The 18,996-nt window shown below is 37.2% G+C and overlaps 1 protein-coding gene across 3 annotated transcripts in view; it reads right to left on the bottom strand.

Annotated features, from left to right (window-relative positions):
- LOC125279700 (aminopeptidase O (putative)) overlaps positions 1 to 18,996 on the bottom strand; it is a 100,487-nt gene that overhangs the window by 62,918 nt on the left and 18,573 nt on the right. For all 3 annotated transcript variants that reach the window (XM_048209655.1, XM_048209654.1, XM_048209653.1), the window contains exons 6-10: positions 11,589 to 11,778; positions 10,587 to 10,693; positions 2,584 to 2,686; positions 2,381 to 2,488; positions 541 to 584 (exon numbers count right to left, since the gene is read on the bottom strand). In XM_048209655.1, coding sequence (XP_048065612.1) covers positions 541 to 584; positions 2,381 to 2,488; positions 2,584 to 2,686; positions 10,587 to 10,693; positions 11,589 to 11,778 — 552 coding nt within the window. The remainder of the gene's footprint in view (positions 1 to 540; positions 585 to 2,380; positions 2,489 to 2,583; positions 2,687 to 10,586; positions 10,694 to 11,588; positions 11,779 to 18,996) is intronic.

Raw genomic sequence — 18,996 nt, 5'->3', positions numbered from 1 at the left:
AAATTCATGACATAATTGACTATATTAATAACTCACCAAGATATGCATTCTTTTTTCTGCTAGCATAGCAGTGAATATGCACAGTTCACAATCATGAAGCAGCTATAGGACTCAATGGCAGTTTGGATTCTGCACTTCTGTCATTCACATTGAAAAAGACCCTATCAGACCTACTCTAGACTTCCCACTGGCCAAAAAGCACAAAAATATTATGAAGGGCAAGTAGCCGCTTCATATTTCTTCTATATAATACGTTTTTGGGCAGTTTTAGTGACAACATTATGTCAACATGTAAATGATGAAACAGTGAAAAAGGAAAATAAATATTTGATGATACAATGGATGAGTTTGGGCAAGAAAACCAGTGGAAAAACCATTTGAGGTAGAGCTGGAAAAGAAATATTCCTGCAGGGTCTGATTTAGCTAAATACCTCCAACTCTACAGTGAAAGTTCCCCACACTAATAATAATGGCAGAGCAGCTTAGGAGTTCATTGAGTATGTGTTTTGGACAGCCATTGTTGACACCATTTAATCATACCTGTTAATTTCTGGAAATGTGTCCAGGAGCATCTGCAGGAAATCCTACAAGAGACAGACTACAGTATAAATGAAAAGCAGTGTGTGAATATCAAAGCTTTAAGCAGAGCATAAAATGTTTAAAAATACTGAAATTTCTTAATTTATTTCTCCACTAGTCTCCTACCAAGGTACAAAATGAACTTTTTGTCACACCTGCCAATCGAGTACAACAGTCGACCTCCGGAAGTAAAAAAATCCCATTAATTTTCTCCGCAGGGGAATTGATTTTTAACAATAACTTATAAACCCTTAAAGACAGACCTATTTCACTGTGAGAAACTTACTGTGATAAGCTCTCGACTTAAATATAGGTATATAATATGCATTTTTTGCAATGAACATAAAATATGTTGTGTGTATATATATATATATATATATATATATATATATATATATATTCAACATCTTTTAATCAAGTTTTATATTTATTTCGATTGTCATTCGCAGTGCTTCATAGGATTGTAGCTCTTTAACAACAATCTTTTGTAGTTTTTTGCTTTAAATAATAGTTAGTTTGTAATGTTTTGATTCACCTCATAGTTGGTTGGTTGGTTGTTTGGTTCATGGCTTCTAACTTTTTAAATGAAGACTTAGGAAAAATATTAAAGGGAAAAATACTTCTGGAACCAAGGCCACTGAAAAAGTTGGCTGCCACTGTTGCATTCTGTGGCAAGCAAATTGAGAAAATTTACTGGCCACAGAAAAGTATTTTTTATTTTTGTGACTTATGAGTTAATTAGCTCTTTGTGCCACAAAAATATGTAGACGATTTTTGATATTTTTTCATCATATTTTCATCGTGGTGGCTTATTATGAGGAATACTCCATATAAGTGTTGCCACATGGAGTTCTGGAGGGGAAAAAAAAACCTTTATATATCATTGACAAGCTTCGGCTACACTTCATTTTGATGGTCCCCTCAGACATTTTGTTGACTATAAGTAACATTGCAACTACATGTAAACTAACTCTCATTAGAGTACGGGTTAGGGTTGGGGTTAGTAGAATAAGTAGCCATGTAGTTGCTAAGATATTTATAGTCAATAGTATGTCTGTTGGGGGACCATCAAAATAAAGTGTAAGCAGATATTAAGCAGACAGTCTACTAATATTCTAATAAGAGTTAGTTCACATGTAGGTGCAATGTTACTTATAGTCAACAAAATGTCTGAGGGGACCATCAAAATAAAGTGTTACCCAAGCTTCCGATGACAAATTGTCCACTACAAGTTTACAGAAGAATGCATGCTGTTTCAAGACATAGCTGGGTTTTGCATACAGGTATTTTTATCCAACCTTTGAAATATGGCAGGAAAATGTATACACTCACGTGAGGTGGGTAAATTTTGTAATCATAAGAAGATATTCACATAAAATACAATGTAAACACTTTATTAGCTAGATTAAATCAGCTTCACCTCAACAAGTCATGTCACTGACTAATTCACTTAGAGAGCAAATAATCTGATTTATTCCATGTTTATTTTGCAGGTCCTAATAAAGTTACTAGTCAAAGATCTATTAACTCTTTTCTATATTTTCCAAAGGCAATTTTAACTCTTATTTGGTGCATCGGGAGTATTCATTTTGAATCCTGAATGCAGCTATGTGTCAAATCAAGTCAACAATTAAGGGAATTTAAGGGAATCGGTGCATTCTTTCACTGATACAAGCTAATGGAATGACAGTGAGATTGAAACACAATTGAAACATGGACAAAATATGCACATGCCGTCAAAAAGCCATACATTTGCATTCAGGCTAAATGAATAGATAGCTCCCATGAAGGACACACTCACCTGAGACAGAATGAGCTGCCCGTGGAATTTTCCCACAAACACTTTGAAGAAGAGCAGAAACTTTTCTTCGCCAACCTGATCAGCCAGAAACTTCAAGAGGAAGTAGCCCTGAGAAAGAGAGAGAGAGAGAGAGCGAGAGCAACTCTATACAACCTGAAGCTTCATGTCCCAGAGGAGTCTGTGCTTTGAGCTATCAGACGTACCTTCAGATAGTGCACCTGCATGAAGGGTTTTTCTGGGTTGAGGGCATGTTTCACTACTGAAGCACCAGACTCACTCACTTCCCCTGTGTTCTCTTTATTGGGCCTGTGAACAAATACATATGCAAACACACAACACCACATGAGTCAGACTGTGGTCTGATAAGGCAAAGTGCTGCATCGACAGCACTCTGGATAGGAATATACTTACATCAGCATACATTAAAACCTCCTAACAGTTTACTAAGTGTATAAACAATTGCATTTATAAAACCATTTCGTCCCTGATAGCTTCTCTTTCTATAGAACCATAGATTACAGTAATGCTGCATTTTATGGCTCTTCGTTACATAAGTGCACATTAAGATTACTGTATGATTCAAGTCACAAGACATAGGTGAGGTTTTTTTACAGTAAAGATGCATTGAACATATATTAAGCAATATCACTTGAGCAGGAAGCATGCTTTTACTTCTTTTACTACCTTATTAGTTTTTACATAACAGTTCAATAAATAAGCTAATATTGAGTAAATTCGATTTTTGACACAATATTGCCAGTTTTTTGTGCATTTTTGCTCAGTCAATGAAAATAGTTCCAAACCAAGCCAAAGTCGGATTAATGTTGCACGTTTAGTTCCTGAATGAATCAGTGTTTTTAAGGAATCGGATGAATTAATGATTCAATGACTCACTTACAAAAACTTGGCTGCATCCGATGTGCGTACTTTCCTACTATATAGTAGGCGAAAACTGTCTGTGAAAATAGTACTGTATGTCCAAATTCATAAAATAGTATCGGTGAAAAGCACCTGGATAACCTAATACTTCAGGCGAATTTCTGCAAAGTGTGCATCCACAGGACACTTTACTATCCCATGAGTCCATAGGAGAAGAGTTGTGAATAGCAGTGAAGCAATGCAACTGACGATGGCAATGACACTGTGACGAATGTAGTATGTCTAGGTCTAGGTCATTCATATTATATAGAACACACTTTTTAGTAGTCTCAAAGTAAGTATTTATTAAAAACAAGTACCTACTCAGAGAGTATGCTATTTCAGACACAGCCCAGGTTTAGTTCCAGAATGAATCAGTGTTTTGAACAATTTGGTTGAATGAATGATTCAATGACTTCATAAGGACCGTTACTTGTCGCCACTAGTCACTAGTCAAATTCCCCACCACTAATGCACAGTAAAGCCTGTCTGGAACACGCAAACACAGACAAGCCAATCAAATCCGAGAACCAATTAACCATAACATGATTAACAACTGGCAAATTTAGATATTAGATATTTAAAGGTCTTCAGGACACTCACTGACATTTTAAAGGTCCCGTTCTTCGTGATCCCATGTTTCAAACTTTAGTTAGTGTGTAATGTTGTTGTTAGAGTATAAATAAAATCTGTAAAATTTTAAAGCTCAAAGTTCAATGCCAAGCGAGATATTTTATTTAACAGAAGTCGCCTACATCGAACGGCCAGTTTGGACTACATCCCTCTACTTCCTTCTTTAATGACGTCACTAAAACAGTTTTTTGACTAACCTCCGCTCACAGGAATACACAAGAGTTGCGTTTGTAGAGTGTGTTTGTCGCCATGTCGTCGAAACGCTGTTATTTTCATCCCGCAGTCCAATCACCGGGTCTGATTCCGGCTCAAATTGATAGGGTAAAATTAAAGACATGTTTACAATAACACTGAGCGCGTTCATCTCCACGTTATGGTAAGAGGCGTGACTTTTCCGGGCAAGGTTCGCTAAGCTGCTGTCGAATCACAACACAGGAACCGCTGGCACAATCAGAACTCGTTACGTATTTCTGAAGGAGGGACTTCATAGAACAAGGAAGTCATCAGCCCGTTTTTATGACAGTGGAAACAGCGGTATACAGATAAGTAAATTATGTGAAAAATACTGTGTTTTTTTACACGCGAAACATGAACACATGTTATATTGCACACTATAAACACAATCAAAGCTTCAAAAAACCACGAAAAACGGGACCTTTAAGCATCAAACAGACTGCATTCTCACAACTCAGACCGATAGATTGTTTCCTTCCTACAGCCAAAGGTACTGTAGATTGCAAGAGACAAACAGAGCTTTGAGTGCTGGCCATCTCTGCATGTAATGACGACCTCAGTTAAAAAACTATTGATCTTCTTCAGGAGATTAACTGGTCTTGCCAATAAAAGGCTCTTGTAAAGATTTGGTCGATACTCAGGCGCCGCTAACACAGACAACAGCAATTTTTTTTTTACTTTTTTCTTGCAGACAAATGGGCGTATAGCTATATGTGTGCAGTGTTTTTCTAGCCATCATAACCTGCTTTTGTTTGTTTCTTTGTGTCAGATTTGATCCTGATAAACTGCAGTATGATTGATCATGCTCTAATGCCTTATCTCTGTGAGCGTGTGCCCCCAGTGCAGGTCTACGCTGTAAAATTCCACAAAGAAATAAAGCAAGATCTGGGAAGAGGGATAGATGCTTTCCCATATTTGGAGATCTAGCCTATGGAGATGGAAAAAAAACCAAAACAAAAAAAAAAACAGTTTTTCACTAACAGTTTTAAACAGCAAAGCTTATTCAGAAAATCTGTAACAGAACTAGATCTACTCCACCACCACTCCGAATGATTTATATAATAAATATAATAAATATAAAAATAAATATAATTAAATTAATATAATATTTAGATTCTAATTAATTTACCCATTTTTATTGTCTGCCAATCAAAATAATTCATTAAATACATTAACAATAAGTCCGAAAATTATTATTATTATTATTATTATTAACATGCTGCTAATTTACATAAAACATCAACAATCTGTGAGTTCATATCAACCTGCTGCTTCAGATCCTCTACAGGATCTAGTTACAGGTCTAAAGGAGTCAAAATGGCTTCAGCTACCTTCTTGCTGTATTTGGGACACTCACTTGTGCTTGTACATTATTGATGCTTACATTTGGTTCCCCTCCAAAAATAAAGAGCAATGTCTCCCTCCCTTCCTTTCTCTCTCTCACTGTATGTGAGGGAGTGATAAGGGTGAGCTCCTTTAAAAGGCATGTATTATTCCTCCTGGTCACACAGGCTTTTACATGTGTGTTTGTGCCCAATGAAAAGGGTGACAGGTATTTATCAAACACAACAGGCAGTCTTCCTTTCCAGACGGATGCATAGATGGACGAACAAATAAACAGAGATTCTCGAGTGTCAAAATCAATGAGAATGACTGGCACCTCCCCTATGTCCACTCTTTTTGGCTGATGTCTTTTTCACAGTTGAAGAAATATTTTTTGTGTCAGTACAACTACAACTATGGTGAAATAAGGTTTAGTTGTAAAACATGGCAGAGAATAATGCTAGCACAGTTTGTAGTCTAAAGCAGAAACAGCTATTGGGCTGCACGATTTATCGCACTTTTATACAAATTATATTGAAATCGCGCTTAAACACGATTCTTAGTGCGATTATGAATTTGCAAAGGCTGCCATTATTTTTTTTTATTCGCAGCTTGTAAATGAATTATGGCTCCAAATGCTAATCCATCTGAAAGCACTGTGAGTTTGAGTCGCTTATAATGTACATTTGAAAAAGCAACATGCGTCAAACATCTTTTCAGACATGAGAAGCATTTATTAACATCTTGTCCAACAAAAGACAACATTTAATAACATGTTATTCAAACTCACTTCATACCGACAGTTGAGCGTCCTTCTGTGAGATGATGTGGCTTCTTATACAGAATAATGCAGTCGTGTGTTTATTAGTCATGTTTAATCAATCAAAGCTTTTCAATCTTCTGTTTATTTAGCTACAGCAATAGTATGATGTCCATAGGGATTTCCTGGAATGACGCATGTTTTCTACTTCTGCGGCAGGGCATATTGGGAGTTTCTACGCAAGAGCCCCTTTTGGCTTTCAGATGGAGAAGCATTTACTACTGATCACAGAGTCGTACAGCTCTGACAAGCTGCGCATAAAATAATTGCAGCCTTTGCCAAATTTGCCAATATACATGCGATAAATCGCAATATATCGTGCAGCCCTATCGGCTGTAAGTTTTAATTTTGACATTCGTTTCTTGGTAATCTATGTATGAACAGCAACCATTAAAGTTATTCCCTTTTACAAAGTCTTGATTTTGTTTTTTATGGTTATTAAAATAGATTTTCATGCTTGAACACATTATTTTTCGCATATATTACATTGTTGCAGCACCTCTCTTCCCAGTCTGTCTGTCTGGACCAGTGTGTTGTGATTGGTCAACCGCTGTGAGTGTATTTCAAATTGTCACGCCCTTACCATAACTGCGAGTTTCAACACACTATTAACGCAACTCAACCATGCTTCAGTCCTTTTTCTTTCTTTTTTTCCATATCCCTTGGGTGGGAATCATTTAAATACTAAAAAAAGTTGAAAATGTAAAAAGCATAATAGGTTCTTATTAAGGCCTGTTCACACCAAATCAAATGACAAAGAATCCAGAACTGCTTATATTTGGCATTGTTTGATAACCACTATAGTGAATACAAAAATCTTAATGGTTGTTTGAAAACGTAAATACTGTCGCTGGAAGCGCCACCTACTGTCAGAAAATGAATTTACATTTTCATTAAGCCCATCTGCTGTTTTTTTCCACATTGGCCTGAACAGACAAAATCGCATGCTGAACATTTTTATTATTGTGAACAGGCTTTTATGCCAAAAACATATTTCACACAAGTACTGAAACGCAGCTGACACATGGCAGTGATAGGACAGACATTTTGAACAAACAAGTGAGAATGAGAAAGAGAACATTAATGCTTTTAACTGAAAAATTACATGCTGAACATTTTTGTTGGTGTGAACAGGCCTTTAGGCCAGAAACAATACTGAAACGCAGCCAGGAGCAATTGGACAGTGCACATACTTGCTTACGGTTATGAATTGTGTTCTGCCACATTTTGCAATGACCTTGCGTGGCTGGAAGCTAATAACTGAAGGCAAGTACACCCACTGTCCAAGCATTCACGACTGCTTACACATACTTTTTATGTGCGTAATGTTTCCGGCCTTACATTTGCATTTATGTACTTGGCAGTTACTTTTATCCAGAGTGATTTACACTGCATTCAAGGTATATGTTTGATCTGTTCTTGTATTTCCTGAGAATTGAACCCGCGACCTTGGCATTGCAACTGCCATACCCAATCTTTGAAAATGCCCTGGATTTGAATGACGTTGCATTACTTACCGAATAGTTTACATGACATTTCTATGTTTTATTCACAAGACAGGCATTTTTCCAGACTGTCTGAACATTTTATCCCTGAGATTATAGTGGGTGTGGGCCCCTCAAAGCGGAGGAAGGGCCAGACACATGCTGTCAGGTGGATCCTCAAAACCTGCTGGTATTGTGACAGCTGAATTCCTGACAAACTCTATCGCTCTATCACTCACACACACACACACACACACACACACACACACACACACACACACTCATTTTCTCATTCTTAAATGTTTAGCCAGGGTAATCCATTCCAAACACAAACCTACATCAAACCTTGTGATACTGCGTTCTTCATATGAGAACATTACATTACATCTCATATGACATGCTCGAAAATATTCTGTGCAGATGAAATGTCACAACTATTTCAAGCTCTCATTAAAATCAATCTTGAACGTACCTGGAAATTTGATTGTGCAAATATGGTATTTCACCATGTTTCCAACAGAACATTAGTTACACATATGTCACAGCTTATTACCATGAACTTTATAGGTCCAACAATACAAAAAATTAACATGAGACTAAAAATAGGAAGAAAAAAAAACTGATTTAGCTGACCAATGCTTGGTCATAAATAAGTATTAGCCATATTACCATGTGACAGATTTGTGGCATCAACAAAAATGAGAATCATATATATACATATATATCAAGCCAAAATTTATTCAGACACCTTGAACATTTAATTCATTATTACAGTTTATTCACTATAGTTGGTAATAAAATATGACAAGATCTCAGAGTTAAAATGTGTCAGAACAAATTAATCATAATTATGTCAGATAACACTTAAGCAAAACATGGTCAGGTCAAAGTGTCTGAATAATTTTTGGTCCCACATTTTTATCAATTTTACTGGTAGTCTACTGTGTGAAGAATTATTGGGTATAATATGTCACAGTTTACTTTATTTTGCTATCCTCACTTACATAAATGAACTATAGTGTCCTGCACCCACTAGTAAAAATATATAAAAAAAATTATATCTAGTGTCTGAATAATTTTTGGTTTGACTATATTTTATTTTATATATATATATATATATATATATATATATATATATATATATATATATTTGAGGTTAAAGGCCAAGGGCTGCATGATTAACCGAAATTAAACCAAAATTGCAATTTGGCTTAGTCAAAGTAATCGCAAAGGCTGTGATTTTTAATTAAATAAGTGTTTTCATGATGAAGTGCAGCACTGTGATCAGAGCAGATCGTTTGGATTGCAACACACGCCAAACATCTTTCCAAACTTGTAATAAGAAGCATTTACAAACCTGTTGCTCCAAACTCACTCCATAATGTCAGTCGAGTGTTTCAAATAACTTCCTTTTGTGATCTGACGTGGCTTTATATTACAGAATGAGGCAGAAATTATATTATTTTATAGTATTCTAGACAGTGATAAAGGCCATGTCAATTAGCATAGCATTATAAATATACTTTATTCTTACGAAAATACCCTAGATACAGTATCTAGAAGAACACAGATATACACAGACCATATATTGTCCCAGTCATATGTTTATTGTCTTCATGTTTCATCAGTCAATATGCTTCTATCTGTGTTTTACTAAAAACTAAAGGGACTTTGGTTTTATTCTGCTGCTACAGCGATAGCTGGGTGCCTTTGTTCATATAAGGGATTGAACCGTCATAAGTTTTATTACTTCTATGAGTCTCATTTGTGGACTTTATGCACGAGGGCCCATCCAGCTATGAGTATGAATGAAACAGACATTACATATGTGTACTCAATAATGCTCACATCACCCTATTTTGGGTAAAAATAGGAAAAAATATTACTTCTCTTACTGGACGTAAACATATGCGAACCCATAGGTTTTTCTCCAGTGTACAGGAGTTTTATTCTGTCAGTGGATGCATAAGATTTCCTGACAAAAAATAAAAAATTACTGACACAGATTTTTAGACTTAGACCATTCTAATGATTTATAAATAATGTTATTATTACAATGGCAATATTTCTTTTTTATTTAGTAATAATAATAATAATAATAATAATAATAATAATTAGTAATTCTGATACATAAAAACAACATTTTTGGCCAAATTGTACAGTCCTACAAACAAGCCCAGCAAACCTGCTGTTCTTTATAATTTTCCAAGGGAACACTCCCATAATCTCTATGCAGTTGCCTTTATGCCATTTCCTCAGCTAGTTGAGCAAGTTAGATGATGACAGGAAAATGAAGCTGTATTTTCAAGTGCGCAACCATAACAGATGGATGTTGTTTGGATTGTGATTAGTGATACTGGGCTATATAAACATAACTGACAATGTTCAACAAGAGGTGCAGTCCCCCATTTTTGGCAAAGAAAGAAAATGTTCGTCTGAAAACATTTCTTGTTAAGGTTGGATTTTGAAACAGTACTTACTGACTTCAAACTTTTGAACGGTAGTGTATACAGTATAATAAATACAAACATGTGCACCAAGTAACAAAAGATGCATGATTGAAATTATGTCAGTAAATGCAATCTGTTGTAATCAGACTTAATTACAAAAGACTACTTTAAGACTACTTTATAACTAAGAAATGTATTAGTTCCAAAACTGCATTTAAATGTGAACTTGTTTCATTGTGGTCTGTTGTATGTGCAGATGATGAGAAGTAATGAGAGTATATGAACTTAGAGATTGGAAGATTAGAGGAGAAGGAAAGCAAAGAGAGAGACATGGCCAATCATACCTGAGGACCTGAAGCTCTTCTTCAGAGTTCTGTAACTCATCACTCAGTCTCCTCCAGCGCAGCAGAGCTTTTAACTGTCTCTGCTCCTCAGCCTCTCCACAATCCAACTGAGAAAGAGAGAAATAGAGAGCAAAAGAAAGCAAACTAAGTGATTCTAAACACAAATGAAGGAAACTAAAGAACAAAAAGCACACTTGTGCACATCATGCTGTGGAGAAAGTTTCATTTTAAAGGTGAAGTGTGTCATTTCTGCACCACTAGCATCATCAAATGGAACTAGCGTTTGTTTTCAGGGAACAAGTTCTCTCAAATACTCCCCCATCAGCCATTGGTCAGAAAAACAGATAGCCCTGCCCCTAACTCACAGCATTGGTTAAGCCAGCGCATCTGTTGTCGGGCTGGATGCTCTAACAAATGAGCAATGTTTTGATAGCACCAGAGAGCCGCAGCGTTTATAGTCTTCAGGGAAATCAATCTATGAATGACCAACTGATAGCAGTCTCTGCATATTAAACTGGGATAAGAGAAAGTCATTGAAAACATCAATAAATTACACACTTCAGCTTTAAATGCTGCTTGTTGAAAGACGTACTGGAAACATTCCATTAGCGCAACAATAGTTTTCAATTCAAAACCGGTAAACGCATATTATAAATACATTTTGAATGAAGTGAAGTGCTGTGTTGATGCGGCGCACAATCACACTCCACAAGCTTGAGTTTGTGCCTCATTATTAGCTATCTCAGTCATTACAGGAAGTGAAGTCTTCCAGTTAATGCAGAAAATTCAATTTAATTTTAAACTCATTTTTCACTCTGACTAGTCAGCATGTGCTCTAATAGGTGTGTAATGAATTTTGGTAAACATGCGGCATTTAAGATTCTTTTTTTGTGCTTTTTGAAGGGAGAAAGGGGGAAAAAATGGATGAGAAATAAGACCCAAGACTCAATCTTAGATTGGCCACATATATACTGTCAAAGATTCAAAACTTCATTGTGATACCTTCTGAACGTGGCTCCAGAACACATCCTCTAAATATGTGGCAAAACCCTCACTGATCCATTCTTCCGTCCAATCCCGTGCTCCGATGGCCAGGCCGAACCAGGAATGGGCAATTTCGTGGCACAATCTTGCCCCACAGAGGTTCCTCTCACCCGTTAGCACGCTTTGAGACAGGAACATGATATGTGGACTAGAAAACAAGAGAAATCACAGCCCGTTGATTTATTTTAGCATTTAAAAGGGAAAGACGCTTAAAAAACAGACTAGGATTAGACGCCATGGTTGTACTGTATTTGGTCAAATCATTGGTTATAATTTTACTGCGGGTGCTGAGAGCTCAGAGTTCTGACTTCAGCACTGATCTAGTTAAAACATGTTATAAAACTCAGCCACCCTGAAAGAACATCAAAGTGTGGGATTTTCTCTGCCTTAGACATACTGTCGTTAAGGAGGTGGAGCTCTCAGCCAAAATGAGGCCTGTTCGCTGCCAGTGGATTTTAGAATAGCCACCCGTGCCGCACCCTTCACCAAACAATTCGGGTGCATTTGCTAATAGCAGCAAATTACAAGACGTATAACCGTCATCAGATGTTACTGGGAAAAGTTCCACTGTGAAATGTGCTGAACGACAACAGTGTAAGCTGGAAAAAATGTCCACTGTAAGATAAGGCTCTTTCAATTGTGTAAGAAAAAAACACAACCTCAGACACATAAAACCAAATGAAATATAGTACTGTTTGCCTCCTCACCCGAAATTACCTTGAGTGACCTTTTCAACCAGATAGCCTTGTGTTTCATACAGCAAATGGGCTGTTATCAAGACCATGTTCCAAACAAAGTTCCTACGAGTCAGGAAAAACAAACCCGTTTCTTTTGTGTCCTAAGGCTTTGGCTTGGCCACATAATGGTTTTCAAATGTGACACATACTGTCGTAGATAGCCGCAAGCATTTTTTTGCCCCTCACAAAATGAGCCTGATAAAATAATCTGAGAGTTTTATGAATGCCTTTTTACCTTCTCAGCCAGACACTCACCTTGCCTGGGTCTGGAAAGAGTTTTTTCTTCCCCACTGTTGCTTTCTTTACACAATGACCACAGCGACAAGCAGGAAATCAATAAAAAAGGTTGGCCTTGACTCTTGAGTTGAAGGTGGCAGGCATGCCTTTCATTCACACTGTTATGGCTCCCTGAAGTCATCGATATGTTATTTTAGCAGGATTCTGTGTGTCCAAAGAGTTTTCTCTAAAGTAGAGCTAAGGGACTTTGAAAAAAGCCCAGTTTCTGGATATAGATGACAGAAAATGCCCAAAGCGGTTAAAGAGAAGTGGTAAACAACAGAAGCTTGTTCTTTAAAGGTGAACACTGTTCAAATGCCAGAAAAAGGGATTTCTTTAGTAGATACAGAACCTCCCTTTCACATGTGGAGCACTAGAGTCTGTTTACTGACCGTATGATGCATAATTCTCACAAAACGGGAAAGTAGTTCACCAATATAGAAAGCTGTAACTTGATTGGTTAACATTACACAACTTCCAGGAGCAAGGGGAACACTTTTATTTATTTATTTTTTAAATCAGTCTGGATACTAAATCGTGCTGACACAATATCAGGTAGACACAACAACTTATTAAATAATCACTGGATTTACCTAAAATTGACTAGCAGACAGGATAGACAGGAGACAGACAGACATATAGAAAGAATGACAGACAAAGAGAACATCAGACAGACATTTCAATAAAACGACAGATAGAACGAAAGATAGACAGACAGACGGATAAGACAGATGGACAGAAAGATAGATAGAATGAAAGATAGACAGAACGACAGACAGACGGATATAAAGACAGACAGACAGAAGGATAGACAGAATGACAGACAGACAAAACGACAGATAGACAGAACGACAGATAGACAGAATGACAGAGATGGATAAAGACAGACAGACAGACAGACAGATGGATAAAAAGTCAGACAGACAGAAGGGTAGACAGAATGACAGACAGAGGGATAAAAATAGTCAGACAGACAGAAGGGTAGACAGAATGACAGACAGAGGGATAAAAATAGACAGACAGACAGAAGGATAGACAGAACAACAGATAGACAGAACGACAGACAGACACAACAGATAGACAGAACAACAGATAGACAGAATGACAGAGATGGATAAAAAGACAGACAGAAAGACAGACGAGTAAAAAGTCAGACAGACAGAAGGATAGACAGAACGACAGATAGACAGAACGACAGAGATGGATAAAAAGACAGACAGACAGACAGACAGATAAAAAGACAGACAGATAAAAAGTCAGACAGAGAGAAGGATAGACACAACAACAGATAGACAGAACGACAGATAGACAGAACAACAGAGATGGATAAAAAGACAGACAGACGGACGAGTAAAAAGTCAGACAGACAGAAGGATAGACAGAACGACAGATAGACAGAGCGACAGATAGACAGAACAACAGAGATGGATAAAAAGACAGACAGACAGACGAGTAAAAAGTCAGACAGACAGAAGGATAGACAGAGCGACAGATAGACAGAGCGACAGATAGACAAAACAACAGAGATGGATAAAAAGACAGACAGACAGACGAGTAAAAAGTCAGACAGACAGAAGGATAGACAGAACGACAGATAGACAGAGCGACAGATAGACAGAGCGACAGATAGACAGAACAACAGAGATGGATAAAAAGACAGACAGACGAGTAAAAAGTCAGACAGACAGAAGGATAGACAGAGCGACAGATAGACAGAGCGACAGATAGACAAAACAACAGAGATGGATAGACAGACAGACAGACGAGTAAAAAGTCAGACAGACAGAAGGATAGACAGAACGACAGATAGACAGAGCGACAGATAGACAGAACAACAGAGATGGATAAAAAGACAGACAGACGAGTAAAAAGTCAGACAGACAGAAGGATAGACAGAGCGACAGATAGACAGAGCGACAGATAGACAGAACAACAGAACAACAGAGATGGATAAAAAGACAGACGAGTAAAAAGTCAGACAGACAGAAGGATAGACAGAGCGACAGATAGACAGAGCGACAGATAGACAGAACGACAGATGGATAAAAAGACAGACAGACAGACAGACAGACAGATAAAAACTCAGACAAAGAGAAGGATAGACAGAACAACAGATAGACAGAACGACAGATAGACAGAACGACAGAGATGGATAAAAAGACAGACAGACAGACAGACAGACAGACAGATGGATAAAAAGTCAGACAGACAGAAGGGTAGACAGAATGACAGACAGAGGGATAAAAAGAGACAGACAGACAGAAGGATAGACAGAACGACCGACAGATAGATTAAAAAGCATACTGACAGACGGACAGACAGACAGATAAAAAGTCAGACAGAGAGAAGGATAGACAGAACAACAGATAGACAGAACGACAGATAGACAGAACGACAGATAGACAGAACAGATAGACAGAACGACAGATAGACAGAACAACAGAGATGGATAAAAAGACAGACAGACAGACGAGTAAAGTCAGACAGACAGAAGGATAGACAGAACGACAGATAGACAGAGCGACAGATAGACAGAACGACAGACAGACACAACAGATAGACAGAACAACAGATAGACAGAATGACAGAGATGGATAAAAAGACAGACAGAAAGACAGACGAGTAAAAAGTCAGATAGACAGAAGGATAGACAGAACGACAGATAGACAGAACGACAGAGATGGATAAAAAAGACAGACAGACAGACAGATAAAAAGTCAGACAGAGAGAAGGATAGACACAACAACAGATAGACAGAACGACAGATAGACACAACAGATAGATAGAACGACAGATAGACAGAACAACAGAGATTGATAAAAAGACAGATAAACAGACGGGTAAAAAGTCAGACAGACAGAAGGATAGACAGAGCGACAGATAGACAGAGCGACAGATAGACAGAACGACAGATGGATAAAAAGACAGACAGACAGATAAAAACTCAGACAAAGAGAAGGACAGACAGAACAACAGATAGACAGAACGACAGTTAGACAGAACGACAGAAATTGATAAAAAGACAGACTGACAGACGGACAGACAGACAGATAAAAAGTCAGACAGAGAGAAGGATAGACAGAACAACAGATAGACAGAACGACAGATAGACAACAGATAGACAGAACGACAGAATGACAGAACAACAGAGATGGATAAAAAGACAAACAGACAGACGAGTAAAAAGTCAGACAGACAGAAGGATAGACAGAACGACAGATAGACAGAACGACAGATGGATAAAGACAGACAGACAGACAGATGGATAAAAAGTCAGACAGAGAAGGGTAGACAGAATGACAGACAGAGGGATAAAAAGAGACACAGACAGAAGGATAGACAGAACGACCGACAGATAGATTAAAAAGCAGACTGACAGACGGACAGACAGACAGATAAAAAGTCAGACAGAGAGAAGGATAGACAGAACAACAGATAGACAGAACGACAGATAGACACAACAGATAGACAGAACAACAGATAGACAGAATGACAGAACGACAGATGGATAAAAAGACAGACAGACAGACAAAAAGTCAGACAAAGAGAAGGATAGACAGAACAACAGTTAGACAGAACGACTGATAGACAGAACGACAGAGATGGATAAAAAGACAGACAGACAGACGAGTAAAAAGTCAGACAGACAGAAGGATAGACAGAACGACAGAGATGGATAAAAAGACAGACAGACAGAAGGATAGACATAACAACAGATAGATAGAACGATAGAACGATCGATAGAACGATAGATAGAACGATAGATAGATGATAGAACGATAGATAGATGATAGAACGATAGAACGATAGATAGATAGATAGATAGATAGATAGATAGATACTCTTTTACTGATGCCACACAAGCAATCACATGTAAGTCAATAAACCAAAAATTCAGGGAAGATACCCGTCCTAAACGATTGATGAATCGTGTCCTTTCATCCAAGAACAGGATATCACCACCTGCCCTGTAATTACCAGAGGAAACACTGAAAATGGAATGTAATGGTTCAGATTTCAAACATTGCAAAATCATCGTCATATTCTCAAAATGGAATGTCAGAGTTACGGAGGAGGAAAACTTTGTGGGAACAAATTATTCCCCATCTACAATACGCCTCATCATGTTTATTTGTACCCTGCCTAATTACATTTTCTTTTTCCTGTAGAAATACCTAAACATACAAGATAAGATCAACTTACTTGAGAATCAAAATTGCCTAAAGGGACAGTTTAAAGATAAATGAACCCTCATGTCATTCCAAACCTGTATGACTTTTTTTCTTCTGTGAAACAAAAAAACAATATTGGACTCTACTGACTGACTTTCATTGTATTGTGCATTGAATTGACCCAAAAAAAAAAAAAAAACAGAAGAAAAGAATAAGAAAATTCCACAGAAGATATTCATATTATTAAGATAAGATATTGACTTTAAGAATTTAAAGACTTAACAATTTTAAAGATGTAACAAAAATATTTAAAATACACTTTATTCAAGCTATATTCTCTGAAAGCAAGTCTTATAAAATTTTAAACATTTTTACTTGTTTAGTTGAAGGGGAATCCATCTGACCTATAAGATAAGTCTAATCTTTCCACTGACCTTACGAAAGACAAAACCAGAGGGCCAAAAGCTGTCATACATGGAAATGAGATAACGTAACCAATGACTACTGCACGTGTTTCAACAGCTGTACTAGCTATTGTTTGTCTATACAGTACTTCGGAGCTATTTTGCAGTGTTGCTGAAGCAAGATCTCATAACTGCCCCGTATCCTTCCTTCTGTGAACTGGAGGAAGGCCTCCAAGAACTATAAGCAGAAGTGGTAATGCCTGCAACATAATTTTAACTTTGACCCCTATTGTTTTTAACAACAAATAATGCACACCCATTAACCTACTCAAGCTACGGTGTTACACAACTAGGCATGTGATCATATAGTGGACTTCAACAGCTACCAACGGGATGAAGGTCCAAATTGCAGTTTCAATGCTGCTTGAAAGGACACAATCCCAGCTGAAGAATAAGGATTTATCTAGCATTTTCTTAAAAAAAGAAGAAGAAAAAAAAGATATACTTTTAAACCACAAATGCTCATCTTGCACTAGCTCTGTGATGCGCCACGCATTACGTAATCACGTTGGAAAAGTCACGCTTGACATAGGTGGAAGTAACGCAGTAGGGTGAAAAACCTTTTTTTTGCAAAGGCTGTTTGACTTAGCCTTTGCACATTCACTTTGTAAACACGTGCTTGGTACTTCCGCCTGCATCAAGCGTGACCTTTCCAACATGATGACTGTATCGCACAGCTAGTGCAAGATGAGCATTTGTGGTTAAAAAGTATATACATTTTATTTATTTACTTTTTTTAGAAAATGACAGATTGTTTTGCTAGACAAGACCCTTTTTCCTTCGCTGGGATCATTTAGAGTCCTTTGAAGCTGCATTGAAACTGGAATTTGGACCTTCAATCCATTGGTAGCTGTTGAAGTCCATTATATGGAAAAAAATCCTAGAATGTTTTCCTCAAAAACCTTAATTTATTTTCGACTGGAGAAAGAAAGACATGAACATCTTGGATGACATGGGGGTGAGTAAATGATCAGGAAATTTTAATTCTGAAGTGAACTAATCATTTAAGCACTTCAAAAAGTTAAATTTCAGTCATACTAATGCAAGAATTTCATGTAAACAAACACTTTAGTCTAAAAAATTACACATCTGGTTTTTGTGAAATCAGACTAAATGGCTAAGATAACAAAATGACACTTTGTCCAGTAGAGTACACTGTAAAAAAAAAAAAAAAAAATTAATAAAACAAAGATAATTGGCATGTTTCCTTCAAAATTTCACATCTACTTTACTGTTACTTGATGTTTCTTTGTAGTTACTTATAAAAATTACTAGCAATATCTGAGTGAAAATTGTATGTATAAATACAGGTTGACTGAACTAAAATTGGCATTGGAATTGAACGTGAAATTTAATACTTAAAGGTCCCATTTTTCGTGGTTTTTTGAAGCTTTGATTGTGTTTATAGTGTGCAATATAACATGTGTTGATGTTTCGCGTGTAAAAAAACACCGTATTTTTCACATAATTTACTTATCTGTATACCGCTGTTTCCACTGTCATAAAAACGGGCTGATGACTTCCTTGTTCTATGAAGTCCCTCCTTCAGAAATACGTAACGAGTTCTGATTGTGCCAGCGGTTCCTGTGTTGTGATTCGACAGCAGTTTAGCGCATCTTGCCCGGAAAGGTCACGCCTCTTACCATAACGTGGAGATGCACGCGCTCAGTGTTATTGTAAACATGTCTTTAATTTTACCCTATCAATTTGAGCCGGA

This window comes from Megalobrama amblycephala, linkage group LG12 (assembly GCF_018812025.1).
Source record: "Megalobrama amblycephala isolate DHTTF-2021 linkage group LG12, ASM1881202v1, whole genome shotgun sequence".
NCBI lineage: Eukaryota > Metazoa > Chordata > Actinopteri > Cypriniformes > Xenocyprididae > Megalobrama > Megalobrama amblycephala.
This window is presented reverse-complemented; position numbering and strand designations above follow the sequence as displayed.